Source organism: Mauremys mutica, chromosome 1 (genome assembly GCF_020497125.1).
Source record: "Mauremys mutica isolate MM-2020 ecotype Southern chromosome 1, ASM2049712v1, whole genome shotgun sequence".
NCBI lineage: Eukaryota > Metazoa > Chordata > Testudines > Geoemydidae > Mauremys > Mauremys mutica.
In genome coordinates, this window is record NC_059072.1 from 342,465,005 (window position 1) to 342,489,136 (window position 24,132).

At 47.4% G+C, this 24,132-nt stretch overlaps 1 protein-coding gene across 2 annotated transcripts in view; it reads left to right on the top strand.

Moving 5' to 3' along the window:
- The window catches only part of ME3 (malic enzyme 3), a 202,734-nt gene that overhangs the window by 169,114 nt on the left and 9,488 nt on the right, over nt 1–24,132 (top strand). For both annotated transcript variants that reach the window (XM_045020317.1, XM_045020323.1), the window contains exons 7-11: nt 3,517–3,626; nt 18,362–18,459; nt 20,771–20,884; nt 21,566–21,671; nt 22,900–23,042. In XM_045020317.1, the coding sequence (XP_044876252.1) occupies nt 3,517–3,626; nt 18,362–18,459; nt 20,771–20,884; nt 21,566–21,671; nt 22,900–23,042 (571 nt within the window). The remainder of the gene's footprint in view (nt 1–3,516; nt 3,627–18,361; nt 18,460–20,770; nt 20,885–21,565; nt 21,672–22,899; nt 23,043–24,132) is intronic.

Genomic DNA, 24,132 nt, shown 5'->3' on the forward strand with positions numbered 1-24,132 from the left:
TGGGCTTGTCTTGCAGCAGGAGGCTTCTGGGTACATATCTGGCTCTGTTGATTTGTTTCCTTATTTCCTCGTGTGGGTATTGTAGTTTTGAGAATCCTTGGTGAAGATCTTATAGGTGTTGGTCTCTGTCTGAGGGGTATAGTTAAAATCACGTAAATTAAACAAAGACTGTGGATTAAACAGAGACTGTGAATGGCTAGCCAACTACAAAATCAGTTTCTCCTCCCTTGGTGCTCACACCTCAACTGCTCAGAAGAGGGCCTCATCCTCCCTGATTGAACTAACCTCGTTATCTCTAGATTGATTCTTGCCTGCATATTTATACCTGCCTCTGGAAATTTCCACTACATGCGTCTGACAAAGTGGGTATTCACCCACGAAAGCTCATGCTCCAATACATCTGTTAGTCTATAAGGTGCCACAGGACTCTTTGTCGCTTTTTACAGATCCAGACTAACACGGCTACCCCTCTGATACTTAAAAGTACTCTAGTGTGCTTTGATGTACTAGCAGTGTTATGTTTCAGCAACATCCAGAGACGTTAGATAAAAACATTAAAAATGCTCATGCTCAAAGGTTGTAACAATACACTTATTTTTTGCTTAGTATGCAGAAAACACAAGAACCCCAAAACAGAGAGAAACAAAGCAGGCTGCTCCCTAAAATAGAGTGGCACAACTCACCTAGCTGGCTGCCTACAACTTGATTCTTCCCTATAGAGCCCTCTAGCCTGCAAGCAGGACCAGGGTACAGGGCAGTTGCATCTTACGCGGGGGTTAGGTTCTGAAGTCAGTGTATAAGGCAAAAATCACGTAAAGTCAAACGCTCTTGAGTGGAATGGTGGGTGGAATCGCCCGCACTACAGGTACAGTATTTAAATTGTTATTTTTCTCTTTTTTTGTTTGTTTGTTTTTCCGAGCGTGTACAGTTAAAATCGCGTAAGCTAAATGCGCCTATGATGCAACTCCACTGTATAAAGTGGCAGCTTGTGATTCTTCAGTTTTCAATACACCACAAGCAGTATCCCAAAGCACATTACAGACCTTTTAGTGCCTGGTAGCAGGGTCCATACAGCCAGTTAGTGCCCAGCAAGCTAGGAGCACTGTAGATTTACACCCCACCCTGCCATGCACTAAGGGCTTGTCTACACTACCACTTTTGTGATATAATTTTTTTTGCTCAGGGGTGTGAAAAAAACACCGACATGGAGAACAGGGCAATGCTTTTTATAGTTCAGTTCTGTGTATTGGACTGAAAAGAGGACTGATTACAAGTGAATTTTTCAAAGAAAATGTAGATGCTTAGGAGCCTAAGTCTCATTGAAAGTTACTGTGCCTTAGGCTTCTAAGTGCCTAAGTCACTTTAGAAATGGGATGCAGGTGCCTAAGTCACTTATGCACTTTTTGACAAATGTCACCCTATATCTCTTGAAGGGCAGGAGAAGCGGGGAGAGAGAAAGTTAATAGGCTGGCTCTTAGAGAGGCCAGATGGTTTATAAACCATGTCTGACCTGCCTGATTAAATTTCTCGTGATGGAGTGGTAAATAGGGACAATAAAAGTGTTTGTCATTGTCTCCTTGCCGACAGACATGGTAGAAATTGAAAGTAGTACAAAAAAAATCTGGGACACTCTGAGGGCGCCTGAGCCTATCCACTCAGAGAGTTGTGAATGGAGCTTTTGATGGCTGTAATCTTGGCTTTTAAACAAAGCATGATTTGCCTGGTATCACTTTCTAGTTTAAAGCATTGGTGTCCCATTTTTTCATGTCAAATGTCAATGGCAAAAGGGAGAGACTGGCTGGGAGGTATGAATGGAAGTGCTGCCTTTGCATTGCTTAAGGTCCCAGAGAGGGTCATTTTTGTAATACCGCAACAGCCATTTAACCTCCTTTGACATAACTACAGCACTGAGGTTGCTAATCGCTGCATTGCTCATTCCTCATGCTCCTCACGTTGTCTGATGATGGTTATTTGAGAGACAACCCTATTCATGTTCTCTTTTATTTTACTAGTTTAGCAGTAAAGACAGGAGTCAGATGACTGTTGAAAGTTTAAAGAGAGGCATAAACTTGAAATCATACTGCCGTCTGGAAAACATTTATCTACAAGTAACAACTAGGGTGACTGTAACAGAAAGAGATTAGGGGAAAAGAAGTATTTTCCTCTAATTTGTTTACTTTGTGATTTTTGTATAACATGTTGTTTGTGTTTCAATCTTCCTCAGTGCAACATGGGAGAGAGGAACATTTTTTAATGTAGGAGAATGTAGTAGTCAAATCACACAATGGTCGGGAGATCAGAGGCTGGTACATGCAGTGATGCAAACAGCTTTGAACTCATTTCTTTCAAGCACCTAGATTTCAAGTGGACTCTTGATGGTGTTTTTTTAACTGATATTTCTTTTGTAGGCAGGATACTGTCTTTCTAAAGAAATAAACTGAATCAAGGGCAAAAGTTGATTTCCTTACCTTTGAAAATTGGTCAGTTCAGTATTTAACATTATCCCAAATACATATTCAATGTCCCTTATGGATGGGACTTTGTAATACTGCTACTTAGTCCTTCTGTAGTGCCTTCCCTCTGGGGATCTTGCACAGATTCACAAACATCAATGCACTGATACTCAGAATACCCTCAGTAGGAAAGTATTGTCGTCCCCAGGGGGAAACTGAGGCAAGGAAGGGGTTAAGTGATTTGCCCTAGATTATGTGACAAATCAGTGGCAGACCAGGTAATAGAACTAAGATGTCCTGCTTTCTCTGCCTTAGCCATAATTCCTTCTGTATAATCAGTACAAATGGGAAGGATAATCTCATGCTTAAAACACAGGCAAGGAGTCAGGGACCAATTTCTGCACTGACTCCCTATGTGACCTTGGGAAGTCACCTAATTTTTCTGTGCCTCAGTTTCCTCCTCTTGAAAACTTCTTTATCTCCAGGTGTGATGTTCTCAGGCTTAATCCATTGTCATTTCTGTAACACATTGAGATACTCAGATGGGAGGGCCTGATGCAGTGCAAATTAAAATATATTTCCCTAGAGTGGCAGCAAAGTCTCTGGGCAGGTCTGCACTACAGGGCTAAGTGAATAATGTAGCTGGAATCGACATACCTTAGGTCGACTTATTGTGGTGTCTACTTACCTCATGCTATTGCGGTGACTTACCTTATGCTTCTTGTTGTGTTGGAGTACTGGAGTCGACGGGAGAGTGATCAGCGGTCAATTTTGCGGGTCTTCACTAGACCCTCTAAATTGACCCTTGATGGATCGATTGCTGCACGCTGATCCCCCGGTAAGTGGAGACAAGCCCTCTGATTAGAGTGGATGATTTTGATGTCTAACATAGGCACTCTCAATATACCACTTCCTTGGATGGTTATCTCCACTAGTCTTTTTTCTATATATATTTTCTGTACATACAGCCATGTTGTCTTCATAAAAAAAATTAGCAGATATATACTTCTCTTCCTGTGTTGTGGAGGTTTTTATCCACTGCTAATTGTCCTTTAAACTACAGGTATGGAATGAATTGCTTGATCCAGTTTGAAGATTTTGCCAATGCCAACGCTTTCCGTCTTCTCAACAAATACCGCAACAGATATTGTACATTCAACGATGACATTCAGGGTGAGTGCCAATGCAATCCTGACCGATTCACAGGGAAATGCAACTGAGTTCACAAGGCCATTAAATATACTGAGCTCAGATTTCTGCTGAGCCTGAGAGAGCTTACACACAAGCAATAACAGTGTAAACAAAAGCACAGTAATGTATTTTGAAAAGTGTGCCTGCCATTTCCAGTAACCTCACTGCTCTGCAAATTTCTGCAGCAGTTATCACTGCAAGAAAATGTACCATGTGTGCTCTCCTAGTGCTTTAGTTAGTTCAGTGAGTTGACTTAATTTTCTGCAATCTGGTTGGGACAATAAAAATGATACTTAGCAATTATGTAGGGCTTTTAGTCTTCAAATACTCTGCAAGCCTAAACCTTGCAAATCCCCTGTGCTATTTTCTTCCCGGTTGGCTTCCTCCTTGTCTGCAATCAGCCTCACTGGGGTAAATCCAGGTTAAATGGAGCAACTCTGGATATTCACTAAGAAAACTAAGAGCAGAATTTTCCCCAGAGGGATTAATGTGACTCTTCCAAAACCACGGAACAGAGAGAGTGACAAAGCCGGGATTAGAACCCCAGTCCCATCTGTCCCAGAGCCCACAGTGCCCCCCTGTTTCCCTCAACATGTGGAAGGGAGTATTGTTCAAGTTAAGAGCAGGATCCTCCTATCACATTAGAAACTGGCCGCCCTTTTCCTCTCCTTCTTGTCTCCTCGCCTTTTTCTTCCTTTTCTAGTCCTGACTGGCACATGCAGGAGTTTCAGAGGTTGATCTTAATCAGCTATTTACAAACAATGGGACTTGTCCTAATCTGTGTCTGAAAAAGATTGAAAGGAAATGTTGTGCCAGTTTCACACAAGGTCTGTCCCTGCACAAGGCGCTTCCCAGAGGCATCTCTGTACACACACCTTCCAGCAGCATCCTGCAATGCTGTCTAACAGGTCCTTCACAGCGATGAAGGTCCAAGAGCGATCAGGCCCCCAGAGGGACTTTGGGGAATGAAGGTGTATGGGAGAGAGAGGTAGGATGAGCAGCCATCCTGGAAGAACCATGTTCTGAGGAGGGATTTTGTGGAGACATGTCAGACTGGGAAAGGGAGACATGTGGAGTAACGGGGAAGAAGTCCAAGTGACAAAGAGTAGGAGAAGAATACAGATGGTAGATCCATGGAGCTTGGGTGGAGTGAAGAGGACAGAGGAAGGAGGCGAGAGCAGACCAGGAAGCAGGAGCCAAATTTTGCAAGCCCTTGAGAGCCAGGACAAAGCTTAAATTTGATAAGCGGGGAGGGGAGGTGTGGAGCTAGTAGAGATTAGAAGGACTGGGCTTGGTTGGAGCACAGGGGGGATGGATTGAAGAGGGGTGAGATGGGGGAGAGGGGCTCAGATGCTGTGGTGATAAGTATCTAGACAGAGTATGAAGGAGAAAATTGTGGCCCAGACAAGGGTTTTGGTGAGGGGGCTAGAGAGGGTTGGGCAGGCTTTTTTGAGATTTGCAAAGGGAAGAGTGGCAGGATTTGGTGACTGTCAGTGCAAGGGAAGAGAGGGAGGAGATGAAAAGGACATGGCAGCTCTGAGCCTGGGGGACAGGGCATATGGTGTGGAGAGCCCATCTAGGGAGAGGATTAACACCCTCTCTGAGGAGACCCCACAGTTGAGTGCCTGGGAGCAAACTCTGAATCTAACTTGCCAGAGCACCCCCTGGCAGCACTGCTGGCCTGGTTCCACTATGAAGGAAGGCAGGATTTGGGGGTGGCAATGCAGCGCTCTGCTAGCACACAGGTATTGGTTGGTGCTCCTCCGTTAGGCATGTGCAGTTGCATATGTGCATCTTTGAAGATCTGGCCCTTAGGAAATTGGCTAATAGGCAAAAATCCCCACATGCTAAAACAATAGACACTTCCCGCTTTCCAAACTTCCTGATCTCCCCTACAGCAAAGCACACAAGCTGGGGCTGGTTGCATTGTAGCAGATGAGGAAGCAACTGCTCATTAATCATTTGGGTAGCTGTGCGATGTGTCAGGGAAGTTAACCATTGTCTTGGGAGGTTTATGAGTTTGCCTTTTAATTGTATGTCAGACAGCAAAAGGGGGAAGACAAGTCCTGAAGTGTGTGACTGCATTGAAGGAAGCTTCTTCTAGGCCTCTCTATATTCAGTTACGCTCACTTGGACTCATACTGTCTTGTAATTCTCATCCCCTTACCCAGCCCCTCTGAATTTGGCCACTGAGTCTAAGCCAGGATAACCTATATACCACAGAGGTGTAGCGCAGGTGTGGGATAAAGTAGGAGGAGTCTGACTTTAATTTATGCCCTCCTGTTTCCTACTTTTCCTGCTATGCCCCTCTCTTCTGATCCCTTTGTAGCTCAGGCCTTGTCTACATTTCAAACTTGTGCCAATTTAACTTAAATCGGGTTTTAAATGATTTAGTTAAACCAGTCCTCAGCCCTGTGTGTAAGCACTCTTGCTTCAGTTTAGCTCAAGTCATTAAGGAATAGATTTACTTCAACCTGAACCTGACTTATATGGATTTAGCTTAACAGTCTCCCTACAGGGGCTTGCACGGGTTTAACAAAATCAGATTTAAAAACATGCTGTTAGCTAAAATGGTGCAACCAGGCTTGAGTTGCACAGTTCAAGCTTCTTGGCCAAAGTCACAGGGGAAATTCACCATCAGTAAGTGGATTTGAATCTAAGGCCTAGTAAACGCACAAGAGTTAGGTTGGTATAGCTGCGTCGGGCAGGGGTGTGGAAAAACCATCTATCTATCACCATAGCTGTCACCATAGCTGCCATCGTTTTGGGAGGCAGTACAGCCATGGAAAAACCCCTTCCATTGGAGTAGGCTGCATCTACACTGCGGGGTTGTCCCGGCTTAGCCTCTGTAGTGGCGATGCAGCCAAACGAGAATCTGAGAGGATTAGCGGGTCTGATGAACGCCCATACTGAAGGGGTGTGAAGAATGTATAAATCCCACCCCTCAGAATCACTTCGGCCTCCCTTTCTTTGGCCCTGGGTGTCTGCGAGAAAAGACGCCATCTCTTGAAAGATTAATTCCCACCATTGTTTGGTTAACAATACTGACTTCCTGCAGAGAGCATCCTAACGCAACACAGTGAGAGTGACTCTGAGGATAAAAACCCTTCCCCCGCCCTGTCCGGCCTGCTAACGCAGAGTGGGAAGTTTGCCATGTATGTATCACAGACTGGGAAGAGGTGATTGTTTTTATTACGAAACCCATTAGCCCAGGCCTGAGGCAGGAGCTGGCTCACAGTGCCCTGCTGCGTGGGTGTTCCCCATTCAGGGACTGCTCCTCATTTCTCCCCGGGGATGATGACATCACTCCTTTCTCAGCCCGGTCTCAGTTCATTCATGGGGCAGCAGCTGGGATTTCAGCTAAAAGGGATTATTTTTTGACTGTTCCCTCACCCCGTTGAAAAGTCAGGGATGCGCTGAGCAGCAGGATGTCTGACTGGAGAGGCATCGGGAATATCCTACCCTCTGTAGTTTGTGTACTTCCCTTACCCACAGACCAGGACCGGCACCAGCTTAGCAAGCAGGTGCTTGGGGCGGCCACTCCAGAGAGGGGCGGCACGTCCAGGTATTTGGCGGCAATTCGGCAGAGAGTCCCTTGCTCCCACTTAGAGCGAAGGACCTCCCGCTGAATTGCCGCAGATCGCGATCGCGGCTTCTTTTTTTTTGGCTGCTGGGGGCGGCAAAACCCCTGGAGCTGGCCCTGCCACAGACAATGGGGAAAAGAAAGGAGACAATTCAGAACTCCTGCAGTGGAATAAATTTTGTGCACTATTGAAACAGGACTCCATATGTTTCTGCCTCATCACTATATAGAGGAAAGCACCTGTTGAATTAAGCAGGAGCCCGTCGGAGCCCTGCCTCATGCAAATCTGCCCAATTCTAAAGCTACATGGCCACATGCCTCGTTCACTGTTCAGTCGAGAGCTTTGTCTCATTCAGCTCAGCCTTCTAAAGTGTGTGCTGAAGTGTGTGATGATCCAGTACCATCCAAACCAAAAGAAGTCTTTCTGTGGACTTGAATGTGGGAGGTCTGGCTTACACTGCTGAAATTTTTGTGCAACCAGCACACAGTTTTCCATGTCTTGGAAAACTTTACACACCAATGGATTAAAGGAACAGGTCTTGCCAGGGCCCATGGAACAGGACCAAGGAGCTCCACTTATTTGCTGCCCATCAAGAATACGTATGACTTTCGTCGGCTCTGATCATCTGCCATGCCCAGAGCAGTACTTAGTAGAATAGGTTGTTGTGCAAAGTGTATCCACAATTTCAGAAAAAAATTATGATGTGCTCTTGACAAGTAGTATTTGATCATGTAATTAAGGGACTAGATCATGCATATAGACATGGGGACAGAGATAAGGATGCCCGGCTGTCCCTACTTTGGCATTTCCTTACTTTTGAATAACTTGGATGTTCTCTCTACATTAGTTTTTTGATGGAATAATAATATTTACTAAGATTTTTCAAAAGTGACCATTGATTTTGGGTGCTTCTGTTTCTGGGTGTCCTTATGACCAGCCTGATTTTCAGAAAGAGCAGCACACCCACCCTCTGCAAATGAGACCTCTTCAAGGTGTCTCAGGATGAAAACCCCAAATCACTAGCCACTTCTGAAAAACTTGGCTATTTATATAAAGCAGTTGCACAATGAAACTGAAATGCACACTGTGCACAGGGATCATTTCATTCCTCAGAACTTCTTTATGTCTTCTCATAGTCCTTGGACTATAGGAGAATGCTGCTCCCAGGTCTTAGTTGAGATGAGAGGTGTATTTATTGCAGCCCTCCCAATCTGAATCCTTCAACTGTTTGGGTGGGTTGGACTCCAGAGCTCCATGCTGAAGCCAGGCTGAAGGCACAGGTCCACAGGCCGAGTAGAATCGGACTAGTGTCTGGCAATGTGGTCTGTAATTTCAGCAGATTGCACTGTACAGTATCTTATTTCATTGTTTCAGCTGACATGGAATATGCATTGGTCATTATGACAGGAAACTAAGAGGGAAGAGAAGCAGAATAGGAAGAGAGCACTGGAAGATATAATGCTATAAACAAAGCAAACTATGTGCTGTTGGACAGCTTCTGAACAGGGCAATGTCCCTGTAGGGACCTTCCCATCCTTCGTGGGAAGGCAAAGGGGGAGATTTTTCTCAGTCCTGCCAGGATTCTCCATTATCCTGCCCCTTCTGGCCTGCTGTGCTCTGCGAGAGACGAGGCTCTGGCACTTTGCAGTTGCTGCTGCTGACTAAGGGCCAGCTCCCCCTCCTGCATCCCTTATGCACCCAGAGGTGCCACTGACTTTTATGTGTGCTGCTTATGTAACCCACACACCTCCTGGGTGTGGTGTTCTGTCCCCTCTAGTGGCACCGAGACCACTTAGAGAGAGCGTTAAATGAGTCTGCTCTACAGCCTTCGCTAAGAGCTGGTTGGCTTTTAGCTCATGTGGTAGAGGCTCATGTACTAGGCTCCCAAGGCTCCAGGTTCGATCCCGCCTGCTGACGACTTGGGGTCTGTCGGCGTTACACTTACATAATAGACCAGACCTCAGTGGAACGACACTGATATAGAGCTGCTGAGGATCTGGCCCAACGTATTTGATCCATTAAGCGGGTATGGAACATTGCACTTTCCCACACACACACACCAGCACAGATTTGTGACTGTATTAAGCTTTTGTCCTTCACTGGATAGTGTTACTAACCCTGTCTCTGAACCATTCCTATAGCCCATGCTGTAAAGACCAACATAATTTGCCTCTCTGTTAAGCTCCTCATATGAAGTGCATGATACAAAGTCACTTTCCAGGGGAGACAAGATTTTTATATATATTAAATATATATATAAAGAACTTGACATGTTAAAAAGGTGTTTGATGCCCGGTCTCAGCACTGACTCTCCTCTTGCAGTTTTGTCCCCGGCGAGGTTGCTGAGGCAATGGATAGCAGTGGCTTCTGCCTTCCTTTGAAGGGAAGGAGGTTTAATCTCTTCAGTGTCACTGATGAGCTGGGCAGCTCTTCCCCCACCATGATAAATGCTAGGCATCGCCAGTGGTCCCAAACCTGTCATACTTGAGAGTGAAGGGTCTGAACTAGGATCCTCTGAGCGTCAGCACATCACTGTACTGCTAGATCGCCCGGCCTGACTGGCTCCATACCATTTCACGGTTTATGTTTTAACCTTTTATCTAGGTCGTCTTTGGGAAGAATAAGAGCACTCTGGTTACACTTTGAGATTAGAGGTCAAACTGAAAATATTCGGAGATCTTCACCTCGCTTTAATTTTGCTGCGTTTTACTTTCAGTTATGTATTTGGATTGCATGTGGGACGGCTACTCTCCATTCGCCAATAACCATCTGAATGGCAAAGGCTGCAGAGGATTAATATGAAGGAAGGTTTGGAAAAGCTGCACAGCTGGGGCTTGTTTGCTCCATGTCCATAAAAATCACATATTTTTGGCTGCCCCTTTCACAAAGCAGTTAAAATGGCATTTGCTATTCCCTTGTGCCTGATGGTTGCTAAGGGTCAGATTCTTGAGAGGCTTTGGTGGAGTGAACTAGGAGGAGGAGGAGAGCCCGGGTTAATGATTAGAATTTTGGCTCAGCTGAGTGTCAGCTCCGTCCACCAGGTGCATTGGACATTGTGGTCAAGGGAGATACAAAGGCTGCTAGGGAGTATCACCTGTACCGAAGGCCAAGATAATGTGATGAAGTCGCGCGCGCGTGTGAGTGACTGCTGCTGTTGGATGGAATTGGAACTGCTCAATTGTTTGTCATAGGCCCTATGCAGCTAATAGCTATTGGAGATCCCCCCCGAGCTCGGGTGGTAGGATCTGTGCTTTTGGAGCAGGCGGCTCTGAGTTCTGCCCCACTGGCTCTCCGATGGTGTGCGGCAGAGCACCAGCTGGGTACTTCTAGAGGCCCTGGACTTGCTACAGTAGACACAGTGGCAGCCCTGCTCCCTGTGTTGCTTACTGCTGGGCTGGCTAGGGTGTGTATTTCCAGTTATTCAGGCAACTGGGTGGCCATTAGCCCCAAACTGTGGCTGCTTTATGCACCTTTCTCTCGCTTATCCTCGTGTACTTAGACATGAGGCCCATATGGGAGGTATATAAAAACAGCCCAGAGGCATGCAAAGAGGTGACCTCTCTTCTCCCGCAATGTCTCCTGGTGCATCTGCTGAGATATCCAAAGCCCCTCCACTCCTACACGCCACTCTCATAAGAACATAAGAACGGCCGTACCGGGTCAGACCAAAGGTCCATCTAGCCCAGTATCTGTCTACCGACAGTGGCCAATGCCAGGTGCCCCAAAGGGAGTGAACCTAACAGGCAATGATCAAGTGATCTCTCTCCTGCCATCCATCTCCATCTTCTGATGAACAGAGGTTAGGGACACCATTCTTTACCCCTCCTGGCTAATAGCCATTTATGAACTTCACCACCATGAATTTATCCAGTTCTCTTTTAAACACTGTTATAGTCCTAGCGTTCACAACCTCCTCAGGTAAGGAGTTCCACAAGTTGACTGTGCGCTGCGTGAAGAAGAACTTCCTTTTATTTGTTTTAAACCTGCTGCCTATTAATTTCATTTGGTGACCCCTAGTTCTTGTATTATGGGAATAAGTAAATAACTTTTCCTTATCCACTTTCTCAACATCACTCATGATTTTATATACCTCTATCATATCCCCCCTTAGTCTCCTCTTTTCCAAGCTGAAGAGACCTAGCCTCTTTAATCTTTCCTCATATGGGACTCTCTCCAAACCCCTAATCATTTTAGTTGCCCTTTTCTGAACCTTTTCTAGTGCTAGAATATCTTTTTTGAGGTGAGGAGACCACATCTGTACACAATATTCAAGATGTGGGCGTACCATGGATTTATATAAGGGCAATAATATATTCTCAGTCTTATTCTCTATCCCCTTTTTAATGATTCCTAACATCCTGTTTGCTTTTTTGACCGCCTCTGCACACTGCGTGGACATCTTCAGAGAACTATCCTCGATGATTCCAAGATCTTTTTCCTGACTCATTGTAGCTAAATTAGCCCCCATCATATTGTATGTATAGTTGGGGTTATTTTTTCCAATGTGCATTACTTTACATTTATCCACATTAAATTTCATTTGCCATTTTGTTGCCCAATCACTTAGTTTTGTGAGATCTTTTTGAAGTTCTTCACAATGTGCTTTGGTCTTAACTATCTTGAGCAGTTTAGTATCATCTGCAAACTTTGCCACCTCACTGTTTATCCCTTTCTCCAGATCATTTATGAATAAATTGAATAGGATTGGTCCTAGGACTGACCCTTGGGGAACACCACTAGTTACCCCTCTCCATTCTGAGAATTTACCATCAATTCCTACCCTTTGTTCCCTGTCTTTTAACCAGTTCTCAGTCCATGAAAGGACCTTCCCTTTTATAAATAAATATATACACCTTGCATCTGTCGCAATCACAAGCTCCTCACTAGCCTGTAACTCCCTCGGCTCTTTTCCACTGTGGCCCTTTGCCTGGCCAGACTCCATAGATACACACTTCTGGTGACTCAGAGGGGGTGGGCAGGATCAGCCCCATAGTCAGCCCATCACACTGTGGTAGTTCTTCCTCTCCTCCTAACTGGTTCAGAGGACCATGGGGGAAAAGAGCAGCTCCAGGACTCAAAGCAAAAAGGAACTATACTGCCCAAAAGTCTTGTCAGGGCGCAGTGGAACTAGACTGTGGTTGAAGACGAAAGGATCGCTGTTCATGCCAATTCTTTGGGTGTCACTTAATTAACCGCTAGTGTCTGTCATGCTGGAAAGATTGTGACATCAGCGCTAGACCTAACTCTCCCTTGAACTCTGATCCCATCTCTGCCTCTGACTCATTGTGTAACCTTCCCATAACTGCTTTCCCAATTGGCAAACCTGGGTTAATACTTGCCTTCCCCACATGGGTGTTTCTGGGCTTAATTATTTAATGCCTGTCCAACGCCCCGAAGATGTAATTTGTTGTATATAATTGTGAGGGGTGTGATCCTCTCTGCCTGGTTTTACACCTACGCAACTCCATTGACATCTTGTGCGGTTATTCCTGATTTACACTGATGCGAGAGGAGAATCAGGCCTTGCGTATTTTAGCCCTCAATGAGAACAATATTCAGAAATGGCCTCTGGGCTTCTTCTTACCAGACTGGCTTTGGTTACCTGTATCAGCTTTGTTTTTAAACATATAACACCATTTTCTTTTCCTGACACTTTCTCTGGACTCCCAGGAGGGGCTCCTGAGGGCTGGTCAGCTATTTAGTGATACTCTGTTGAGCTTTCCATTCAAGAACAACATGATTTATTAACATTCACCCTTCTCTCTCCGCACCACCTTCCACCCCCGCCTCAAAAACAGACTTGCCAACCTGGCCCTCATTCAGTAATTACTTCAGGAAGTAGTTATCTGAAATAATGACATTCAATCTGTTTGGAAAACAGAGAGACCAACTTGCTGAAGGCCTTTTTCTTGCCACAGCCTCTGGTAAGGTTTTTCCCTTTGTGGTCCTTTTGGAATTATTGCATTGATTAGCCAACGTCTTACAGAAACCAGCTGTGAGCTCTCCTTCTCCACAGAGATGCTTTATTGCTTCAAGTGCAGAAATTGTAATTTCAAAGATATCTATTGATCCCAGGCCAAGGTACAGTAATTTTGTTACTTGAGTAATGGGAAGGAGCTGCAGTTGGAGAGAGGAAGGAGGATTAGAAACACATTGGAGAGAGAGGAGAATTATTATAAACAGCAAAGCTGAGCAGAGTCTGGCCATCCTCAGTCATATCTGCAACTAAAATGCAGAGGGATGAGTAATGGCACGCCCTGTCCCATAGGCATATGGGCTGCTCAAAAGCACATCACTTAGCAGCCTGAGTCAGGGCACCCGTTATTCGCTCCTCTCCCCCAGTGCTTAAATCCTTGTAAATAACACGTGTTTAAAAAGAATCAAGTCTCTTTTGCAGCATGTTCCAGTTGCGTTTTCACTGGTTTTAATGTGGGTTCACAGACACATCCAACAATAAGGGTTACTCCCTATTGGCCCCTAGATGACCACTGGGGTTTAAAGCAATTTCACATGGGCCAGAACCAAGAGAAACATGGAGTTTCTCCAGTTTCATTTCTCTCTTTCTCTCTCTCCAATATTCTTCCACATGCAGCTTCCATCTCTGCTAGTCCTGTGTCCCTTATGGAGACCTACGTTGCCCTTGCACCTGCCAGAATTACTTCTCCCCAGATCAATTGCTCTGCCCCACCTCACTGTGGTGTTTGGAGTTTTGTGCAGTCAAAACACTGTAATGAAATGGCCTGTGCCTACCTTTGTCCTGAATGGAATTGGATCTGTTCATCTCTTTGTCATAGGCCCAGTACTGCTGCCAGATACTGGAGCATTCTCTGTTCACTCAAGAGGTTGGGGCAGGAATTCTGAATGGTCCTACTCTGTGACTCAGTGGCAGCTGAGCCGCTGTTGGTCGTGGCTTTGCTGAAATCCAGTGAACAAGCAGAACAAAAGGGATACTAGAAAATCGAAGCATTAACAAGCCAAGCGAAGTGACACCATGGGAAGGCAACATTGAAGCTAGCAGAGTTTCCCTGCATTCCCATAATCTTGGGAATGTGTAAAAGTTTGCATTGAGGAAGGGGTTAATTATTCTCCTCTGCCATCGGTAATGGGCATCTCAGTGGGCAGAGACCACTGGGTTTTCCAAACAATGCCGGCCAGGGGATGATGATTTTGTACAGGAGGAGCAAAGAGGAAACGCTTCCCACGTACAGAGGATCCTCCGGTTCCTTCGTTTCCAGAGTTGATGAACTTTAGTCCCCTCTGAGCAGGACATTCAGTTACAGCAATTCTTTCAAAGAGATTGAATCCAGAAGTTCCATATCAGGAAACAAACTGGCACGAGACGTTCTCTGAGCAGACAATGGGGGGTTCCTCTTTGGTACAGATCTGAGGATCTCGTGGTTTCAGAGACTCTGGCCTGAGAAATTAAATTACCCATCTACTCTAGCTATCCCTAGGAATCATATGCTTAAATTACTGTTGCCTCTGATAAAAAGCCAGCCCATAGCTGCATGCCTAGATGCACACATTATGGTGATAGCACAGGACAATTTGCTCTGGAAACAGGCCTCTGCCACTGGTAGAATCATAGAAGTGTAGGACTGGACGCGACCTCAATATTTATGCTAAGTCAGACTCTTGATTAGGTGGCAGTAGCTCTTCCATCCTGTAGGTTCGACTAGGTCTCAACTCAGCTGGTATCGCTCTACTGGTAAACCCTCCTAACGCAGATGCAGCTTATACTGGCTAAAAAGTGCTTTTCCTGGTATTGCTCATACCGGGTTCCCTAAGCAAACTAAATAAACCAGGAAACACGCTCTTGTGCTAGAATAACTGTGTCAATATAAGGGCTTTTTGCCGGTATAGAAATGTCATTAAAAAGAAATCACACACCCTCTAAACAGACATTACCATACTGGCAAAGGTTTCTAGTGGCCTAAGACACTAGAGGAATGGATGAAATACACCCAATAGCCAGTCACACATTTGCACATCCCTATTGCTTTGATCTCTTCTTGTGTCTTCACTCTTGTGAAATATAAACTGTCTTTCTTTCTGGTTTCTTACATCACACCCATCCCTACTGGAGTATCAGAGCACCTCACAGCCTAACTGAATTTATCCGCATAACACCAGAGGGAGGAAAATGCTTCCCACCATTACAGGTGGAGACCTGGGGCCCAGAGGGCTTAAGTGACTTGCCTAAGGTCACACAGGAAGTCTGGCAGAGCAGGAACCTGAGCCTGGAACTCCTGAATCCCAGTCGAGTGTTACAGAGCATCATTCTTCATTAACAGCCTTCTGTTGTCTGCCCCCCACATACAGTGTTCATATAAATAACAGCGTTGCCTGTCAAGGTTGCCAACTTTCTGATTGTAGAAAACCAAACACCCTTGCCCCACCCACAGCCCCACCCCTGCCCCAAGGCCTTGCCTCTGCCCCACCCCTTTTCCAAGGCCCCACCCCAGGCTCTGGGCAGCGCTTACATGAAGCAACTCCTGGAAGCAGCCAGCATGTCCCTCGGCCTCCTAGATGGACGGGCCAGGGGGCTCTGCGTGCTGCCCATGCCCACAGGTGCTGCCCCCGCAGCTCCCATTCGCTGCAGTTCCTGGCCAATGGGAGCTGCGGAGCCGGTGCTCAGGACAAGGACATCATGTGGCGACCCCATGGCCACCCCTGTGCCTAGGAGCTGGACATGCCAGCTGTGTCTGGGAGCCGCACAGAGTCAGGGCAGGCAGGGAGCCTGCCTTAGCCCGGGTGCGACGCCGACCAGACTTTTAGTGGAGCCGCCAGGGTCCCTTTTCGACTGGCCGTTCCAGATGAAAACTGGATGCCTGGCAACCCTATTGCCTACTTAGAAAGCAACTAACCTGCTCTGTAAAGCCAAGCCACTGGAATCTCTAGAATAGCCTGGGAACTTGCTTAGTCCCCCTGCAGAGGGTTTCTCTATAGTAGAAGTTGCTTGTTGTTATATACTTTTCTATGGCAATTATCAGAGTGTCTGGGTGCCTTTATCATGAGTTAGGTACCTCCAAAAACACACTAGCACGTGGTTCTCTCTCCGCCACAGGCAGCCACTCCTGAAGGGGACCAGATGCAGAGGGTGGGCGATAAGGCACTAAATTGCACTATCCCCATAGCCTTGCTTTTTGTGCAAGCTGGAGGAAAGAGGAGGGGGATCAAACTGAAGCAGCCACTTAACACTAGAAAGCTTCAGCCACACAATCCCACGCTGATCTTTGCTGGGAGATTTCCTACCATTGAAATAGGAACAGCGCCATCTGGTGGTTGTATAGCTCACGTTCATGCGCCCTTAATTAGCATCATCTTCCATTATGCTCCTTAGAGGGGGTGGAGGGGTGAAAGCAGCACTTTCCCCTGCACTAACATCAGGGCAAGCCACTGGGCTGGCTCACCCGCTCTCTCTAGCTGATGAAAACTCTGCCTGGCTGGACTTGGGGAAGGAAGGGCAGGAAAAGGTGAGCTGCTGGAAGCATGGGGAAAACAAGGTATTTAGCCTGCCTGGCATGTGGCGAGTTCTTTACTTAACGGCATGGTGAGAGCGGAGCGGCCAGTGGGTGGCTCCTCGGAGGCAGATCCAGGCTGCCCAGCAGGGGAGGGTTACAGGAGCAGACCCGCCATATCCACTGAAGCCTTTGCACCAGCATAAGCCGTTGCACCTGACTCTGGGCCTGTGTTTCCATAGTATAGACCCTGCGTCTGTCACAATCACAAGCGCCTCACCAGCCTGTAACTCCCTCGGCTCTTTTCCACTGTGGCCCTTTGCCTGGCCAGACTCCTTAGATACACACTTCTGGTGACTCATAGGGGGTGGGGAATGACTCAGTCCACGATACTCTAACCCTGTTTGAGGGGAGGCTGGAGGAAACTTTGAACTGTGCTGGTGAAGCAGCTGGGATGGTGCAGAGCATCTGGCTGAGGCTGTAACACCAGTGGATCTAAGGCTATGTCTACACTTATGGCACAGTCACTGCACGTCCCCATAGCATGGCTATAAATGGCAGCCTAGACACTGAGGCACTTCTTCAACGAGTAGAGACACGCCAGAACCCTAGGGCACATGCCCTACCCGGCTCTCTACATGCCCAAGGCCATGCCTCCCGTGTCTACATTGCACTTTTAGCAGTGTTGTGTCCCACGGCCTCCCCGCTGCCGGAGCCTTTCCCTGCTGTATGCAGCTACACACCGCAGTCTGGACACAGCCTGCCTTTCACTGCTGTGTGTAGCTACGGATACCCGGCCTACATGTCACCGCAAGTGTAGCCAAGGCCTAGCTGATCTGTGCTTTTCATGACCTCTCCCTTTCCCCCGCATACATCTCCCCACCCCCACCACCCAACTTCCTCCTGCTGACTCTAGAGTGGTAGTTTTCTCCCCAGCTCTGGGCTAATAGACAGGCTGGGCACTGAGCCAGGAGTCAGTGTTAGGGAAGTGAAGGAGAAGAGAAAGCAGGGAGCTGAAAGGGAATTGGAAGAGAGAAGGCAGGTCCAGGGGTTAGGACAGTAGCCTGGAACTCAGGAGACCCGGCTTCAATTTCCAGCTGTGCTACAGACTTCCTGGGTGACGTTGGTCAAGTCACTTAGGGTATGTCTACACTGCAGCTGGAGGTGCAATTGCTACCCAAGTAGGCCTACCCGGGTTAGCTTCCATCTAGCTACCATGGCTAAAAATAGCAGTGAAGACGCAATAGCACAGGCTAGAACCATGAGTATGTATCCAGCGTTGCAGGAGGGCGTGTCCTGCCCATGCCACCACGTCTTCACTACTATTTTTAGCTCTAATAAACTAGACTAGCTAGATTAAAGCTAGTGTGGCTATACCCACGGAAGCTGTAATCCAATCTCGGATTGCAGTATAGACACACCCTAAGTCTCTCTTCACATCTGTTCCCCATCTGTAAAACAGATGATAGCACTGCCCTGCCTCACAGAGGGGCTATGAGGATAAATACATTAAAGGTTGTGAGGTGCTCAGATACTACTACGGTGATGGGGGGGGCATAGTACCCGAGAGATGTTTTCCTGCAAGTTCTCAAACAACTAGCAGCTGGATTTAGTGAATGGCACCTTCTGCCTTTGCTCCTCTTGCTCACTGGTGTCTCTGTTCTCTTTTCAGGTACTGCCTCTGTTGCAGTAGCTGGCATCTTCGCAGCCTTAAGAATCACAAAGAACAAGCTCTCCGACCATAAGTTTGTTTTCCAAGGAGCCGGAGAGGTAGGCTTCACTTGGGTTTGGCCCTAAATACAGTATTTGTCCTTTCATTTTAAGGGGGTAAAAATTGAAGCATAAGGCCCAGATCCACAAACCCCAGTGCCTAAGTCCCAGTTTTGGGTTCCATTGTGATCCACAAAAGTCCCACGCAGCTGCCGCCAAACCCTGTAGGCGCCTAAGTTTCTGCCTCTGGGTGTGCACACTGCCACACCACTCCAGGTCCCTGGAGGCCTATCTCCAAGAGCGATCCACAAAGCAGGGGAAGACAGGCAGAAGAATGCCTGTCTCACCCATGGGCCCAATCTGATAAGCGTGCTCAGAGGCACCTATTGGATCAGGTCCGATTCAAAATCAAGGAGGTGCCACCACCTTATAATTTCTAGCCCAGTGGTTCGAGCCCTCACCTGGGGTTTGAGAGACCTAAAATTCTATCCTCCCCTGAGGCAGAGGTGGGGAAGGATCTGAACAGGCACCTCCACCCTCTCAGGGAAGTGCGCTAACCACTAAGCTCTGGGATACTCTGAAGTGGGGCTCCCTCAGTCTGTCCTGTGGAAGCTGTGGATATATAGAGTCACGAGGCCAGAGAAAGGATGAGAACAATTCCGTAGTCCAGTGGTTAGGGCACCCACATGGGAGATCCTGGGTCAGTCCACCTGCTCCAATCACTGTTTAATTACGTATACAAAATAGAACAGCTTCAACAGGAGAGAGTGAGGCAGACCACCTCAGAATGTCCCAGCAGGTGGGCACCACCTCCTCTCCTCGCCAACGGTTCTGTGTGGTGTGAAGCAGTCACCTAATTCATTCTCACAAGAAACATCTCAGGTGCCCATCTCCATGAGAGAGCAGGGCTTAGGACACACCCCACTTGTCAGCTTCTCCCATTGGCTACTTTAGGCAGCCCCTCGCCTAGCATGCTGGCTTTTGTGGATCACATTCTAAGGCACCCGTCTCTCCCCATGCATTATATAGGGAGCCTGGGTGCCTCACTTGGCTCTGCACATCAGTGTTGTTCCAGTGATTTTTTTTCATGCAGTGCTCCACTGAAGTCTTTTTGTGGATCCGGGCCTAAGCCTTCAGCCAGGCTGGAATTCAGTAAGGAGAAGCAAAGGGACAACCTATTCTTAGTGTACCTTTCTGACCAGGAATGGTCTTCATTGCTTGTTAGCCCTTCAGAGCCAGAACATCTGAGAGGAAACTGGAGCTGGAGCCTGTTCCTCCTTGTGCATCACCAATACAATGGTTTACTTAAGTTACAGTCAACTCCGTGCAAAGCCACGGAATGCGATGAGGCTGCACAGGTGTCAGTGGGGTTTTAATTTGGCCTGCAGAACCTTTATTACTGATGATGCATGAACTGAAAGGAGCCCAGCTTGACAATCAGGGCCTGCCTGCCAAGCTGGCTGTTAGGGAAAACAAAAATCTTCTTCCTTGTAATCTGAGCCCATCACTGAGGAACAACGAACACAGAACTCCCCCGTGCCACTTTTACAATCATTTGTCAGAGTTGAGCCACACTTTCCCTTTGAGGCAGAAGCCATCTCTACCTCTGTGTGTGTACAGTGCCTCCCACAACAGGGAGAGGAAGGGTAGCTAGTGGTTAAGGCTCTGGAGTGCGGCCTGTGAGATCTGCCTTCAATTCCTGTCACCAACTGCCTGTGTGATTTTGCCTCTCTGTAAAATGGAGATTACAATCTAACAGTCACGACAGATGGGTGTGTTCAGCATCTTTCCACCCAGATCTCAGGTGGGGCGTCTCGGTGAAACCATAATGCCAAGAACTATAGACAGTAAGTCAGGGTTGTTTTGTTTTTTTATCATGAGACTGGGGGAAGAAAGAGGGGACTGTTCCCCTCAACATTTCAAATTTACCACTGTTGCCTAGAGTTCCTCTCTGCTGGCTTCATCCTGGAGCCGCACCAGTCTGGCTTCCACCCGCGTCTCTCCACTGAAACTGTTAGTATGAAGGTCTCAGACAACCTCTTCCTGGTCAGATCCTAGGGCGATGCTCCACCTTCAACCTCCTTGACCAGTCTGCTGCATTAGAAGCCATCAATCACTCCCTCCTGTTTGACATGTTTCAGCTAGATGATGACTTGTATTACTGTGTGCGTTGGAGACTCGGTCACGGCCCAGGGCCCCGGTGTGCTAGGTGCTGTACAGAACAAAAAGAGGATCCCTGCCCCACAGAGTTTACAATCCATGTGCTTTTTGGGAGGAGGGGGGGGACCTGTCATTTTTTTAAACTTCTCCAAAATGAGGCACGTTCCTCTGAGGAAATGATCAGAATTTGCTTTCTGCTTATTGGTTTCAGGCTGCCATGGGCATAGCCCAGCTCATCGTTATGGCCATGGAAAAGGAAGGAATTTTGAGGGAAGATGCCATCAAAAAAATCTGGATGGTGGACTCCAAGGGACTAATTGTCAAGGTAAATCTGCCTCTGTTGCACTGCTGTGCTGTGGTGCATGATAGATCCAGTGTAACAGGCACAGGGTACAATGGGGCCTGACTCATTAACCCAGAGCAAGCAGATCCAATGGGCCACAGGCAGCCCTGAAGTAAGTGGTTGCAATTCTGTTGAAGTCAATGGAGCTGCACTTGGTTATACACAGCGGGGTAGACTTTGCTTTCCTGTTTTTGATGCCCTTTCCGGTAGCGTTTGGACATAGCTCCAGCTGCAGAGTCAGGGACCATTCTGCTCTTCAGGCCCAATGGGACTTCGTAAATCTCCTCCCCAGGAGACAGAGCTTTCTTGAGATTTGGTCCAAGACACTGGAATGAACTTCTGCCTGAACTAAGGGCCATCAGAAACCTCACCACCTTCCACGCAAAGTGCAAGGTGCACATCAAAAAAGAAACTTACCAACGCAAACCACTCCACTGCACACAATCCTCCCCCCCGCGAGAGGATGGGAGAACAAACCACACGTAACAGATGTTAGTTACATAATGCACAACTGGAAGGTGTGCAGATACTACAGGGATAAGTGCGGTATAGTAGAATATAGAATAGGGTGAGGCATTGAAATCTTGCAAACAAGATTTCGCAAATAATCGATCCAGACTTTTCTCACCTGCTGGAGGTTGATTTGTTCCTTTTTCCCTGCAGGGGAGGAGTCACCTGAACCACGAGAAAGAAATGTTTGCCCAGGACCACCCCCAGCTGAGAACTCTGGAGGAGGTAGTGCAAAGAGTGAAGCCGACAGCTATTATAGGTAGAGTCATGGAAACGGGAGCTATGTCTCACTTGTCCAGTTCTTGGGGGGTTTCTTTCTTTGTTCCAGGGGCTCCTCTGTTGTCCAGTCCGACTCCCATGTCCTCCCTGCCTGCATTTTTTTCCTTTACTTCCCAACACGCCCCATCTCTTGAGGCTATGAAGCACAAGCTCCCTCCCTCCTTCTGTTGAATAGGGATCCCTTGGGAGCCAATTGGTGCTGCCCTTAATTGGCCACAGGGGGCACTCTTGAGTTAAGCAGAGTTCTGCTGCTCCTGGAGGCTATGTGTATATCCCTGGGGCCCTACCAAATTCCTGTTCCATTTTGGTCAATTTCACACTCATGGGATTTTAAAAATTGTAAATTTCAAGGTTTCGGCTATTTAAATCTGAAATGTCATGGTGCTGTAATTGTAGGGGTCCTGACCCAAAAAGGAGCTGTGGGGGATCGCAAAGCTTATTGTAGAGGGGGTTGCGGTATTGCCATACTTACTTCTGTGCTGCTGCTGGCGGTGGCGTTGCCTTCAGAGCTGGGCAGCTGGAGAGCGGTGGCTGCTGGCTGGTAGCCCAGCTCTGAAGGCAGAGCCATTGCCAGCAGAAGCGCAGTAGTAAGGATGGCCTGGTATGGTATTGCCACCCTTGCTTCTGCACTGCTGCCTTCAGAGCTGGGCCCTCAATCAGCAGCTGCCCCTCTCCGGCTGCCCTGCTCTGAAGACAGCAGCGCAGAAGTAAGGACGGCAATACCGCAACCCTCCCTGCAACTGCCTTTTGGATCAGAACCCCCACATTTGAGAAACGCTGGTCTCCCCCATCAAATCTGTATAGTATAGGGTAAAAAGCACACAAAAGACCAGATTTCACAGAGGAACACCAGATTTCATGACCGCAAATTTGGTAGGGCCCAATATATCCCCAATTGACCAGCAGAACAAGAGTCTGGTGCCAGGTCTCCTGAAGGATAGTGCTGAGCATAGCCAAAAAGCCAACCCAGACAAACACTTGGTTTGAGCTGTTTGCTGATCCTCTGCTCGGTGGAGGGCTTTATCCTGAAGGTGGTTTTGTCACTGTAAATCTGACTTGCACGGGGTCTCTGCAAAGGGGTGGCCTTCTCCCTCAGAGTCATACAGTTCAATTTACTGAGCACCAACAAGAGCTGAGGTTTAAGGAAACATGGGCCCAATCCATTGGAAGTCATAGAGTGAATCAGGAATTAACTGTTCACCTCTTAGGTGTAGCTGCCATCGCAGGAGCTTTCACGGAGAAGATTTTGAAGGACATGGCATCTTTCAATGACAGGCCCATCATATTCGCCCTAAGTAACCCCACGAGTAAAGCAGAGTGCACAGCCGAGCAGTGCTATCACCTAACAGAGGTAAACGTGCGACTGTCTCTCCCAGCACAGCAGCTGAGTGGACCAGCCAAAGAGACTTAACACACAGAGCAACCTCTCTATGTGCTACAGTGATCAGAGGGCTCTTTGGTGGGTCATGAATGTAACCTCCTGGCAGAGCCCCACTGATGTACAGCTCATGTCTAGTAAAATGGCAGCCTGCAGGGCTCTTGCAGTTGATCAGCCCCACGGGGGCAACTTTCGTTCATAAACTCTCAGGCCTAGTCTGCACTCCAGAATTAGGTCGACCCTAGCTACCCCGTTCAGAGAGCTGTGAAACATTTTGCACACTGTAGATGTAGAAAACATCTACACTGGCACAGCAGAGACATACCCTTAGTGTTAATGGTGGTGATTTGTTGAGGGGGGGCGTTCCTGATGCAGAGACCCTCCTTCCTTCCAGGGCCCAGCTACATAACCTTGCTGGGGTTGTAGCTTTTTATTAAGTGGAGAGGAGGGAGGCCCTGATCCCACCCCAAACTCCCTTCTCAAGCTGGTCCATCAGAGCTGTGTTCCTCAGTGAGCTCCTCAAATGCATGAGGACCCTAGCTCAGGTATTCATGGGAGGCAACATTGGGATTTGGATCAGGCAAGGGGAAAGAGAGTGGGTAAGGCACTGGACTGGAACTCAGGAGATCTGGATTCAAGTCTAGGGTCTACCTCAGCCTTTCTGGGGGGCCTTGGGTAAGTCATTTAGGCCCAGATCCTCAAAAATATTTAGACTCATAACTTCCATTGATTTCAGTGGAGGTTAAGCCTAAATACCTTTGAGGATCTGGGCCTAAATATCTCTGCACATCTCCTTCCCCTCTGTAAAATGAGAATATTTTCCTGCATCACAGGACACTGTGTTGATAGGAGCCATGTATGTATCTAGATAAATAGGTTAGAATGAGACATCTGGTACCAGGCCAAATGGAAACTAAATGCCACATGGCTCTTTCCCCTGGGCAAACAAACTCTATGTCAGTTTAAATAGAGTCAGATCCTAATGGTGGTGGAGCTGTTGCTGAATGATCAATGAATTTGCTATCACAGTCACTGTACTCCCAGAGCTGGGTTCTGGGATCCC